Here is a 13,673-nt window from a genome sequence, read left to right as displayed (position 1 = left end):
ATCAGCTTCAGCATCAGCCGGTCCCCTTCTTTCCCACTGCAGGTTTTGGTGGATCGTGGTCCTGGTTCTGGTCCTGGTCCTGGTTCTGGCTCTGGTCCTGGTTCTGGTCCTGATGATGAAGTGCTGTTTCTTCCTTTCCAGAAGGACACGGCAGGATGACTCAGGTGATTAAGATTCTCTTATTCAGTCTGATTACAGCAGAGTAATTTCAGCACTGTAGCCAGGCTAACAGAGAATCACAGCTCTACTGAACCATCTATTCCTTTAGGTCTAAGTAGCAATGACTTCATGAGCTTCTTTAATGATAAGATTATAACTATTAGAGACAAAATCCATCACCTCTTGCCCTCAACAGGCATTGATCTGCATTCTGATACAGCAAGTTTGGAAACAGCTGTAAAACCTGATATGTATTTAGACTGTTTTTCCCCCATCGACCTTCATCAAATAACTTTAATCATTTCTGCAGCTAAGCCGTCATCCTGTCTCTTAGACCCCATCCCAACCAGGCTGCTCAAGGATGTTTTACCTCTCGTTAGTCATTCTTTATTAGATACGATTAATCTGTCTTTATTACCAGGATATGTACCACAGTCCTTTAAGGTAGCTGTAATTAAACCTCTTCTTAAAAAGCCCACTTGACCCAGAGGTCTTAGCCAAATACCGACGATATAAAACCTTCCTTTCTGTCTAAGATACTTGAGAAAGCTGTAGCTAATCAGCTGTGTGACTTTTCCATAACAATAGTCTATTGAGGATTTCCAGTCAGGATTTAGAGTGCATCATAGCCACAGGACCGCATTAGTCAAAGTTACAAATGCATCCTAACTGGCATCAGACAAATGGACTCATCTCTTGTACTGTCCTGTCTGTTATCGATCTTAGTGCTGCATTTGACACCATTGACCATCAAATTCTTTTACAGATCTGGAACATCAACTGCATCAAAGGAACGCCTAAGCGGTTTACAAGTCGTATTTCTTAGATCGACTCAGTTTGTTCAGTCACATGATGAATCCTCCATGCAGACCACAGTTTGTCATGGAGTCCCACAAGGTTCTGTACTAGGACCACTTCTCTTTTAGTTATATATGTTCCTTTAGGGAACATATTAGGAATCACTCTATCAATTATTGTTTGTTGACGGACACCCCAATTTATTTATCGATCAGCTGTGCAACCAATCAGTTAACTAAACTCCAAGCATGTCTTAAGTATAAAAAGTTGGTGACCTACAATTTTCTGATGTAAATTCAGACAGCTGAAGTTCTTGTAATTGGACCCAAACACCTCCGACTCTCTTTCTAGAGTCTTAGTTACTTTAGATGGGATCACCTGGCCTCCAGCTCCACGTTAAGAATCTTGAAGTTGTTTTTGATCAGGATTTGTCCTTTAACGTCACATAAAACAAATTTCGAGGACTGCATTCTTCCACTTACGTAACATCGCTAAAATCAGACGCATCGTGTCTCAGCGGATGCAGAAAAACTAGTCCACGCATTTGTTACTTTCAAGGCTGAACTATTGTAACTCTTGTTATCGTGCTCCAATAGATCTCTGAGGACTTTGCCGTTAATTCAGAATGCTGCTGCACGTGTTCTGACAGGAACCAAGATCAGAGATCACATCTCTCCCATTTTGGCTTCCTTCATTGGCTCCCTGTTAAATCTAGAATAGAATTTAAATTCTTCTCCTTACTTACAAAGCTTTCATGGTCAGGCACCATCATATCTAAAAGAGCTCATAATACCTTACTACCCCTCTAGAACACTTCACTCTCAGGCAGCTGGTTCTTGTGGTTCATGTAATTTTATGATTCCTTGTAATTCATTGTCATTTTTTATCAGTCATAGTAATTCATTGTCATTTTATCAGTCATTGTAATTCATTGTCATTTTATCAGTCATATAATTCATTGTCATTTTATCAGTCATTGTAATTCATTGTCATTTTATCAGTCATATAATTCATTGTCATTTTATCAGTCATTGTAATTCCTTGTCATTTTATCAGTCATTGTAATTGTACAATATGTTTGTGTTGATTTGTTCTGTACACTGACATCTATTGCACGTCTGTCCGTCCTGGGAGAGGGATCCCTCCTCTGTGGCTCTTCCTGAGGTTTCTTCCACCTTTTTTCCCTGTTAAAGGTTTTTGTGGGCAAGTTTTTCCTCACTGGAACCGAGGGTCTAAGGACAGAGGGTGTCACTCCCTGTACAGATTGTAAAGCCTCAGAGGAAAATGGACTTTGTGACTTTGGGCTATACAAATAAAATCTGATTTGATTTGATTTGATTTGATTTGATTTGATTTGATTTGATTTGATATTTAATTAAACAGACAGGTTCACAGACAGACAGACAGGTACACATACAGACAGACAGTCACAGACAGGCAGGTTCACATACAGACAGACAGTCACAGACATACAGGTTCACATACAGACAGACAGGTTCATATACAGACAGACAGGTTCACATACAGACAGACAGGTTCACAGACAGACAGGCAGGTTCATATACAGACAGACAGACAGACAGACAGACAGGTTCACAGATAGACAGACAGGTTCACATACAGACAGACAGACAGGTTCACAGACAGACAGGCAGGTTCATATACAAACAGACAGACAGACAGACAGACAGACAGACAGGCAGACAGACAGACAGACAGACAGGTTCACATACAGACAGACAGACAGGTTCACATACAGACAGACAGGCAGGTTCATATACAGACAGACAGGTTCACATACAGACAGACAGACAGACAGGTTCACATACAGACAGACAGGTTCACAGACAGGCAGGTTCATATACAGACAGACAGACAGACAGGTTCACATACAGACAGACAGACAGACAGACAGGTTCACATACATACAGACAGACAGACAGACAGACAGACAGACAGGTTCACATACAGACAGGCAGGTTCATATACAGACAGACAGGTTCACAGACAGACAGACAAGTTCACATACAGACAGACAGACAGACAGACAGACAGACAGACAGACAGACAGGCGGGTTTACAAACAGACAGACAGGTTCACATACAGACAAACAGACAGACAGGTTCACATACAGACAGACAGACAGACAGGTTCACATACAGACAGACAGACAGGTTCACATACAGACAGACAGGTTCACATACAGACAGGTGGCTCCACCTCGTCATGAGTCTAACTCCGCCCCTCCTCCGGGCTGCTCCGTCACAGAACTGAAGGAGCGATGCCGATGAACGGTAGGACCGAGGTTCTTTATGTTTGTCTTTTACTTTGAAGGACCGAGCTTCTTTATGTTTGTCTTTTACTGTGAAGGACCGAGCTTCTTTATGTTTGTCTTTTACTGTGAAGGACCGAGGTTCTTTATGTTTGTCTTTTACTGTGAAGGGGGGTTATTTTCCGCTCAGATCGACGGACAGACACGATCCGGATCGATTACTGATCAGACATTAAACTGGACGAAGTGACGCGTTCAGTCTCTGTCGGCTCTTCATGAATAATTAATTACTCACAGACGTGTCTGATTCTGGGACGGAAGTGACATCATTTAAAATGTTAAAGGTCTCTGAAGTCCAGATCGATCGTGTCTGTTTAGATCTGATCAACAGTGTTTATCTGTAAAAAGACCAGTCAATGATCTGAAGTTCTCAGTAGAACCCTGGTTTTGACCATGTTGAATTTTCAGCAGGAGGAACCAAGCAGAACCAAGAAGGAGAGAAGAAGCGACTGCTTAAACTCAAGAACCCTGTAAAGCTCTGGAAGAACCGCAGACAACAGAACACCACCCGCACTGAAGGTCATTGCCATCTCTAGAACTAACAGAACATCACTAGAACTGACAGAACATCACTAGAACTGACAGAACATCTCTAGAACTGACAGAACATCTCTAGAACTAACAGAACATCTATAGAACTAACAAAACATCACTAGAACCAACAGAACATCATTAGAACTAACAGTACATCACTAGAACTAACAGAACATCATTAGAACTAACAGCACATCACTAGAACTAACAGAACATCTATAGAACTAACAGAACATCATTACAACTAACAGAACATCTGTAGAACTAACAGAACATCTATAGAACTAACAAAACATCACTAGAACCAACAGAACATCATTAGAACTAACAGTACATCACTAGAACTAACAGAACATCTATAGAACTAACAGAACATCACTAAAACCAACAGAACATCATTAGAACTAACAGTACATCACTAGAACTAACAGAACATCTATAGAACTAACAGTACATCACTAGAACTAACAGAACATCACTAGAACTAACAGGACATCTCTAGAACTAACAGAACATCTCTAGAACCAACAGAACATCTCTAGAACCAACAGAACATCACTAGAATCAACAGAACATCACTAGAACTGACAGAACATCTGTAGAACTAACAGAACATATGTAGAACTAACAGAACATCTATAGAACCAACAGTACATCACTAGAACTAACAGAACATCTCTAGAACCAACAGAACATCACTAGAACCAACAGAACATCTCTTGAACCAACAGAACATCACTAGAACCAACAGAACATCACTAGAACTAACAGAACATCTCTAGAACCAACAGTACATCACTACAACTAACAGAACATCTGTAGAACTAACAGAACATCACTAGAACCAACAGAACATCACTAGAACCAACAGAACATCACTAGAACTAACAGAACATCACTAGAATCAACAGAACGTCACTAGAACTAACAGCACGTCACTAGAACCAACAGAACATCACTAGAACCAACAGAACATCACTAGAACTAACAGAACATCACTAGAACTAACAGTACATTACTTGAATCAACAGAACATCACTAGAACTAACAGCACATCACTAGAACCAACAGAACATCACTAGAACCAACAGAACATCACTAGAACTAAGAGTACATCACTAGAATCAACAGAACATCACTAGAACTAACAGAACATCACTAGAATCAACAGAACATCACTAGAACTAACAGTACATCACTAGAACTAACAGAACATCTCTAGAACTGACAGAACATCAGTAGAACCGACAGAACATCTCTAGAACTAACAGAACATCACTAGAACTAACAGTACATCACTAGAATCAACAGAACATCACTAGAACTAACAGAACATCACTAAAATCAACAGAACATCACTAGAACTAACATAACATCACTAGAATCAACAGAACATCACTCGAACTAACAGTACATCACTAGAACTAACAGAACATCTCTAGAACTGACAGAACATCAGTAGAACCGACAGAACATCACTAGAACCGACAGAACATCTCTAGAACTAACAGCACATCACTAGAACCAACAGCACATCACTAGAACCAACAGAACATCTCTAGAACTAACAGAACATCACTAGAACTAACAGTACATCTCTAGAACAAACAGAACATCACTAGAACCAACAGAACATCTCTAGAACTAACATAACATCACTAGAACCAACATAACATCACTAGAACCAACAGAACATCACTAGAACTAACAGTACATCTCTAGAACCAACATAACATCACTAGAACTAACAGAACATCAGTAGAACCGACAGAACATCTCTAGAACTAACAGAACATCACTAGAACTAACAGTACATCTCTAGAACCAACATAACATCACTAGAACCAACATAACATCACTAGAACTAACAGTACATCACTAGAACTAACAGTACATCTCTAGAACCAACATAACATCACTAGAACCAACATAACATCTCTAGAACCAACATAACATCACTAGAACTAACAGTACATCTCTAGAACTAACAGAACATCACTAGAACCAACATAACATCTCTAGAACTAACATAACATCACTAGAACCAACAGAACATCACTAGAACCAACAGAACATCACTAGAACTAACAGAACATCACTAGAACCATCAACATATCAGGTCAGAGTGTGTCAGAACTTACTTTCAATAGAACAATAAAATTCAAGTAGAACATAGAACTTACTCTGTAGATCAGATAGAACCAGCAGAACACCAATAGAATCTCAGTAGGAGTAGGAGAACCTCAGCTAAAGCCAATTTCAACTAATAGCACCAGGATCTCAGGAGAACCAATAGAATATCAGCCAGAACAAACAGAACATTTGTTCCCTGGTCCAACAGAACCACATCACCTTGTTGGTCAGAACAAACGGAACCTTAAATAGAACAATTATAGTCTCAACTGGAATGAATAAATATCTGCTAGACTTCAGAAAGCACCCTGCAGAACTTTATTCAGAGCCAACATGAGCTCGGATTAAACTTCATGTTATCCAGGAGTTCCTTTCCTGGAAATGGTTCTGTTTAGAACCCTGAGGACTGACAAACAGACACGCCAGAACACCAGGCAGTGTGAAACTGGTCTGGGACTATCCGTCGATCTGTGAGAACATGTCCTCAATCAATGGATCGATCAGTGACTGGACCAGTCCATGATCCAGGTCTGAGTCCACATGGTCCAGGTCTGAGCAGGTCTTGTCTGGCCCGTGATGAAGAACTTTTTTAAACCGTTTTTTTATTCGACTTGTGTTTCTTTCATATTTTGTGTTTTTAAACACTAGAACCATCAGCCTCCAGGTGTTTGAACTTCTTCTTTACCTTGTGGTGTTTGCAGAGGATGTGTTGGACAGTGGGGAGGCTGTGCAGCAGGAGAACGAGGAGCAGCTGGAGGAGGTCAGCAGGAGGCTGATTATCAGGGAGGAGCAACTGTTCAGTCAGGACTCTCCTAATGAGGAGGAGGAGGACCAGCTACAGAGAGACTTCGAGGCTCTCAGACTGCAGATAAGGATGGCCATCCAGAACACCTTCACCTCCTCCTCATCCTCCTCCACCACCTTGGCACAGCTGGAGGTGCTGAGGAGTGCTGCAGCCTCCATCCAGCAACTGGAGGAGCAGGACCTGCGCTGGATGGGGTGTGTGGAGGGCCGAGTCCCAGGTTGGCGTCCTCAGAAGTGTCTCAGTGCTCACAACAGTCTGCTGCAGAACGTGGTGGAGTCCAGACTGATGAAGACTGCAGAGGAGGACCAGAATGGACCTGATGGACTGTCCTCAGACCTGAAGAGGGAGGTGAGTTCAGAACTTTGTCCAGTGGCCTATGCAGGTGTGTCATATTGAGAACTTGTGCTACTGATCCACCTGTCCAGGTGTGTCGTTTGGGGATCCGTGTGAAGGATGACCTGCTGTCGGTGGTCAGGATGGTGAAGGACTGTTACCCTCCTCAGATAGACATCCTGAACCTGTATGCTGGACTCTACCATCAGAGCTTCTCAGCTCGGCTGACTGAACTCGCTGGTTCTGGACTGGAGACAGATGACTGCCACTACCTGCTGCTCTGGATCAACCACTATTACCCACAGTGAGTCTTTACCTGAACCATCATCGCTGATACCTGTAGATGTGATCATCCTGTTATGGATCATCACATTTATTGAGGTCCGTCAGGTTGAGGTTCAGGTTCAGGTTCAGGTGCAGGTCATCATCTGTTATGAATGGCTGCAGTGATTCAGAGATCTGGACCCAGTTTCAGGTGTAAAGTCTTTGTCTCCTCCTGCAGGAACATATTAAAGCATGAAGATCTGGAGGGAAAGATAAACACGGCCTGTCTGGGTTCTCTGCTGCTGGAGGACCGCCTAGACCAACTGGAGGACCAGTACCTGACCCACAAAGAGGTAAAAACCAGCAGACTCATGGTACTGGTGTCAGCTGGTCTGGTCTATATCGTTTTTACATCTTGATGCAGTAAAATGCTGTAAAACATTTCTTCGTTCAGGATACAGTGAAGTTGTGGCTGAACACAGCGTTGAAGAAAGAAGAGGAGAGCTGGCTGAGCGGCAAGAAACCTGAACTCATCGACCAATACTGCTTCAGTCCACTGGCTATAGAAGTCATACGGGTGAGACACAGTCAGTACAGGTGAGACACAATTAGTACAGGTGAGGCACAGGTGAGATACAGTACAAGTGAGACACAGTCAGTATAGGTGAGACACAGTCAGTACAGCTGAGACACAGTCAGTACAGGTGAGACACAGTCAGTATAGGTGCGACACAGTCAGTACAGTTGAGACACAGGTGAGACACAGTCAGTACAGGTGAGACACAGTCAGTACAGGTGAGACACAGGTGAGACACAGTCAGTACAGCTGAGACACAGGGGAGATGCAGTACAGGTAAGACACAATTAGTACAGGTGAGACACAGCTGAGAAACAGTACAGGTGAGACACAGGTGAGATACAGTCAGTACAGGTGAGACACAGGTGAGATACAGTCAGTACAGGTGAGACACAGTACAGCTGAGACACAGGGGAGATGCAGTCAGTACAGGTGAGGCACACTCAGTACAGATGAGACACCTGTGATACAGGTAGGTAGTAAACAGGTGTGCAGCAGGTCCACCTGGTTTTGAACATCTACAGGTGGACCTGGTCATGGATATTTGATGGTTTTGTGTTTCCAGGTGATAGACGGCTCCCTGACCGAGTTCAGCCCTGTGATCAGAGACCAAAGTAAAGCTCAGAGGATCACAGTTCACCTGGAGAGCTTCCTCAGCAGGTAGACCACGCCCACTGAGCACATGAACATTAATGATGCAGGTGTTTGTGTAAGATCAATTCTGTGTTTCAGCTATAAGAAGTGTGTGGAGGAGTTTGTGAAGGGAGACCATAGTAACATCCGCTTGGTCGTCAAAGCTCACCTGGTCTGTGAGGAACAGTTCAGGTACGACACAACTGGAGGCACGTGTAGTTTTATTTAACAGCTCTGTAACATCCTGTCCTGAAGCACTGTGGGAATGCGGGGTCGTGTCTAGATGGTAACAGAAGTCATGTGACGTAAAAGTGACGCCATCAGGGAACTTTAAGGAAATATGAACAGTTTTGGAAAACCTGCAGCTCGAACTGCAGACTGTGTTTTCTGAATACTCTGAACAGTCTGCACCTTCGACTTCGACTTCGACTCCAGGGTTACCATCGAGACACGACCTGGAGGGAAGGTGAGGACTGTGTTCTCGTGCTCTGCTGCTGATTGGTTCTCTGTGGCTGTCCGCAGGAATTACATCACAGGTCAAACAGGAAGTCTGTCTGAGCAGCAGATACGTCGCTGTTTGGAGACTCTGTCTGCTCTGCGGGATTGTGGATGCCGATGTTTCATCGATCCGATTTACAACGAGCTGAAGGTACAAATCCTGTGTGTACTGAAGTGTGTGCTGATGGTACTGCAGTAACTGTAAAGAACCTGTTTTAAATGGTTCTGGTTTTAAATAATAGGTTCTGTTGAAGAACATGAACAGAGTCGTCCTCGTTCGTCTTGACTTCATTCAGTCGCAGTGTAGTCAACCTGCCAGCCCCATAAGTGGGAGTGCTGAGTCGTCCATCATTCTTCCTCCTTTCATCGTCAGTAATGTTTGTGTGTTCAGGAGTGTTTGCATGACCTGTGGACATCTAACTGGTTGAAAGGGTCACTTCCTGTCATTGACTCTCTGCTGGACTCCCTGAACCAAGAACTGACCGACCTGAGTGACCTGAAACCATCCTGCAGACAGGTAAGCCTGACTGTTTACCAGTTTACCACCTGTCTGTCTGACTGACTGACAGACTACCTGTCTGACTACCTGTCTGTCTGCAGTCCGTTCTGGGCATCCTCCATGAGGTCGTGGTTATTAAGTATGTGAAGAAGATGATGAATACAAAGAAGAAGATGGACCAGCAGATGGCAGCTCAGAGGATAACTGAAGACGCCCAAAAGATCAACAGCTTCTTCGAGGACAAGGTTAGACATGCTCAGTATCCGTCCTGTGTAGTCCTGTGTAGTCCTGTTTAGTTTTGTGTAGTCTTGTGTAGTTCTGTGTAGTATTAATGTTGTTGTTGTGTCTTCAGGACTGCACTCAGTCTCTGTGGCTCAGTCAGATGCTCTGCAGTCTGGCTGAGATTCTGCGTCTGCAGGATCCTGAAAGTGTTCAGCTCGAGATCATCAGTGTGGCCCGAGCATTCCCCGACCTCGGGTACAGAGAAACAGATATTACTATTCATAGTATTAACAGTATTACCAGTATCCATAGTAATCACAGTATTCATAGTATTCACCGTATTACCAGCATTCACAGAAGTTAACATGTAAACTCATCATGTGACGTTAACACAAGTGTTCAGCTCGAGATCATCAGTGTGGCCCGAGCATTCCCCGACCTCGGGTACAGAGAAACAGATATTACTATTCATAGTATTAACAGTATTACCAGTATTCATAGTAATCACAGTATTCATAGTATTCACAGTATTATCAGCATCAGCACAGAAGTTAACATGTAAACTCATCATGTGACGTTAACATGTAAACTCATCATGTGACGTTAACATGTCGCGTTAACATGTAAACTCATCTTGTGACGTTAACATGTGACGTTAACATGTAAACTCATCATGTGACGTTAACATGTAAACTCATCATGTGACGTTAACATGTAAACTCATCATGTGACGTTAACATGTAAACTCATCATGTGACGTTAACATGTAAACTCATCATGTGACGTTAACATGTGACGTTAACATGTAAACTCATCATGTGACGTTAACATGTAAACTCATCATGTGACGTTAACATGTAAACTCATCATGTGACGTTAACATGTAAACTCATCATGTGACGTTAACATGTAAACTCATCATGTGACGTTAACATGTAAACTCATCATGTGACGTTAACATGTAAACTCATCATGTGACGTTAACATGTAAACTCATCATGTGACGTTAACATGTAAACTCATCATGTGACGTTAACATGTAAACTCATCATGTGACGTTAACATGTAAACTCATCATGTGACGTTAACATGTGACGTTAACATGTAAACTCATCATGTGACGTTAACATGTAAACTCATCATGTGACGTTAACATGTAAACTCATCATGTGACGTTAACATGTAAACTCATCATGTGACGTTAACATGTAAACTCATCATGTGACGTTAACATGTAAACTCATCATGTGACGTTAACATGTAAACTCATCATGTGACGTTAACATGTAAACTCATCATGTGACGTTAACATGTAAACTCATCATGTGACGTTAACATGTAAACTCATCATGTGACGTTAACATGTAAACTCATCATGTGACGTTAACATGTAAACTCATCATGTGACGTTAACATGTAAACTCATCATGTGACGTTAACATGTAAACTCATCATGTGACGTTAACATGTAAACTCATCATGTGACGTTAACATGTAAACTTATCATGTGACGTTAACATGTAAACTCATCATGTGACGTTAACATGTAAACTCATCATGTGACGTTAACATGTAAACTCATCATGTGACGTTAACATGTAAACTCATCATGTGACGTTAACATGTAAACTTATCATGTGACGTTAACATGTAAACTCATCATGTGACGTTAACATGTAAACTCATCATGTGACGTTAACATGTAAACTCATCATGTGACGTTAACATGTAAACTCATCATGTGACGTTAACATGTAAACTCATCATGTGACGTTAACATGTAAACTCATCATGTGACGTTAACATGTAAACTCATCATGTGACGTTAACATGTAAACTCATCATGTGACGTTAACATGTAAACTCATCATGTGACGTTAACATGTAAACTCATCATGTGACATTAACATGTAAACTCATCATGTGACGTTAACATGTAAACTCATCATGTGACGTTAACATGTAAACTCATCATGTGACGTTAACATGTAAACTCATCATGTGACGTTAACATGTAAACTCATCATGTGACGTTAACATGTGACGTTAACATGTAAACTCATCATGTTACGTTAACATGTGACGTTAACATGTAAACTCATCATGTGACATTAACATGTAAACTCATCATGTGACGTTAACATGTGGCGTTAACATGTAAACTCATTATGTGACGTTAACATGTGAAGTTAACATGTAAACTCATCATGTGAAGTTAACATGTAAACTCATCATGTGACATTAACATGTAAACTCATCATGTGACGTTAACATGTTTGACACAGACATTCGGGTTGTATGACACGTGTAGGCTGCAGCGGGTGTACCTGCACACACCTGTCCTCTGTCAGCAAACACCTGAGCCATGACCTCAATCAGCTTTGTTAAAAAATACCTGTTGGCTGTGAGAGACGGCAGGTGTGGCCAGGTTGAGCTCAGGTGTCACCTGTGTGAAGGTGAGTTCACACAAGAACACCTGACTTCATGTTATAACAGGTCATACAGGAAACAGGAAATGAGATCATCACATACTGTTTTTATTGATCGATGCTTTGTCTGCTCTCTCCTCAGCGATGATCACGTGACGGCGCTGCTCTCGTTGAAATCCGGCCTAACAGCTGCTAACATTCGCTTAATCAGGCAGAGCGTGAAGGCGAACGGCACCCTTGATGCCTCCACCAATCACAGCCCTTTGTTCTTCTCCAAGGTCAAAGTTCAACGGATCAATAACATGATCAAACAGATGAGGCTGAAGACATGAAAATGATGTTAACATCACGCCTCATCAACGTCCTGCTTTTCTCCTGTTGCATGTTAGCAGTCAGTAAACAGTGTTGTACACCACCATTCAAAAGTTCACGTTAGTTTAAATAGGACATGTTGCATAATGAACAGTAAGTAAATACTTTTTTTTTTATGGACAATAACATGGAATTTTCAAAGTGACCCCAAACTATACATACATACATACATACATACATACATACATACATACATACATGATCGTATTACCGATATTAAGCAGTGGTTGGCCCGAAATTTTCTTCATTTAAACGATGACAAAACTGGATGTATTGTGTTTGGGGATACTGTGACGGCTGGCCTCGGCACCCTGTCCTCTAAGCTGAATTCAGCCGTCAGAAACCTGGGAGTGACCTTTGACAGTCACCTCAGGTTTGACAAACACATCAACAACGTTGTCAGGACGAGTTTCTTTCAGTTGCGTCTCCTGGCCAAAGTAAAAATGTTTTTAAGCCGTCACGACCTTGAGAAAGCCATCCATGCCTTAATAAGCTCAAGGTTAGACTATTGCACTTTATGTTGGCGTCTCCCAGTCTTCCCTCAGTCACCTTCAACTTGTGCAAAACGCTGCTGCCCGTCTTTTAACCAATACCAACAGGCGTGAGTATATCTCTCCTGTTCGTAACTCCCTTCATTGGCTTCCTGTCCTTTTTAGAATTGACTTTTAATTTTTGTTTTTAAAGCTCTTAACGGCCTCGCCCCTTCGTATTAATCTGAGCTTTTAACTGTCCGCAATCCTGGTAGAGCTCTGAGCTCTAAAGATCAACTTTTGCTGGAAGTGCCCAGGTCTAAATACAAACACTGGGGTGACCGAGCATTTTCCGTTGCCGCCCCAAGACTCTGGAATAAACTCCCCATCGAGATGCGTCTTGTTTCTGACCTGGGCCTCTTTAAATCCAGGCTAAAAACTTATTTAGGATGGCTTTTAATACCCAGTAGTATGATGACACTTTTATCTTATTTGATTTTGTTGTATTTTATTGTTTTTATTGTTCTTTATTGTTTTTACTTATTGTTCTCTTTATGTATTATCTACTGCAAAGCACTTTGGTACACCGAAAGGAAAGGGGCTGTATAAATAAA

At 41.9% G+C, this 13,673-nt stretch overlaps 1 protein-coding gene across 1 annotated transcript; it reads left to right on the top strand.

The window, feature by feature from the left end:
- Positions 1-3,186: 3,186 nt before the first annotated feature.
- tnfaip2a (tumor necrosis factor, alpha-induced protein 2a) lies at positions 3,187-13,307 on the top strand. The gene is made up of 13 exons (XM_019266666.2): positions 3,187-3,252; positions 3,699-3,809; positions 6,659-7,110; positions 7,188-7,399; positions 7,598-7,712; positions 7,814-7,936; positions 8,502-8,596; positions 8,669-8,761; positions 9,092-9,218; positions 9,459-9,584; positions 9,668-9,811; positions 9,919-10,043; positions 12,360-13,307. The coding sequence occupies exons 1-13, from the start codon at positions 3,240-3,242 to the stop codon at positions 12,547-12,549; spliced, it is 1,926 nt and encodes a 641-aa protein (XP_019122211.1). The 5' UTR covers positions 3,187-3,239; the 3' UTR covers positions 12,550-13,307.
- The last annotated feature ends 366 nt before the right edge of the window (positions 13,308-13,673 follow it).

The sequence above is a fragment of the Larimichthys crocea genome, unplaced genomic scaffold, assembly GCF_000972845.2.
Source record: "Larimichthys crocea isolate SSNF unplaced genomic scaffold, L_crocea_2.0 scaffold322, whole genome shotgun sequence".
Lineage (NCBI taxonomy): Eukaryota > Metazoa > Chordata > Actinopteri > Sciaenidae > Larimichthys > Larimichthys crocea.
The sequence above is the reverse complement of the archived record's forward strand: the minus strand, read 5'-3'. Positions and strand labels throughout refer to the sequence as shown.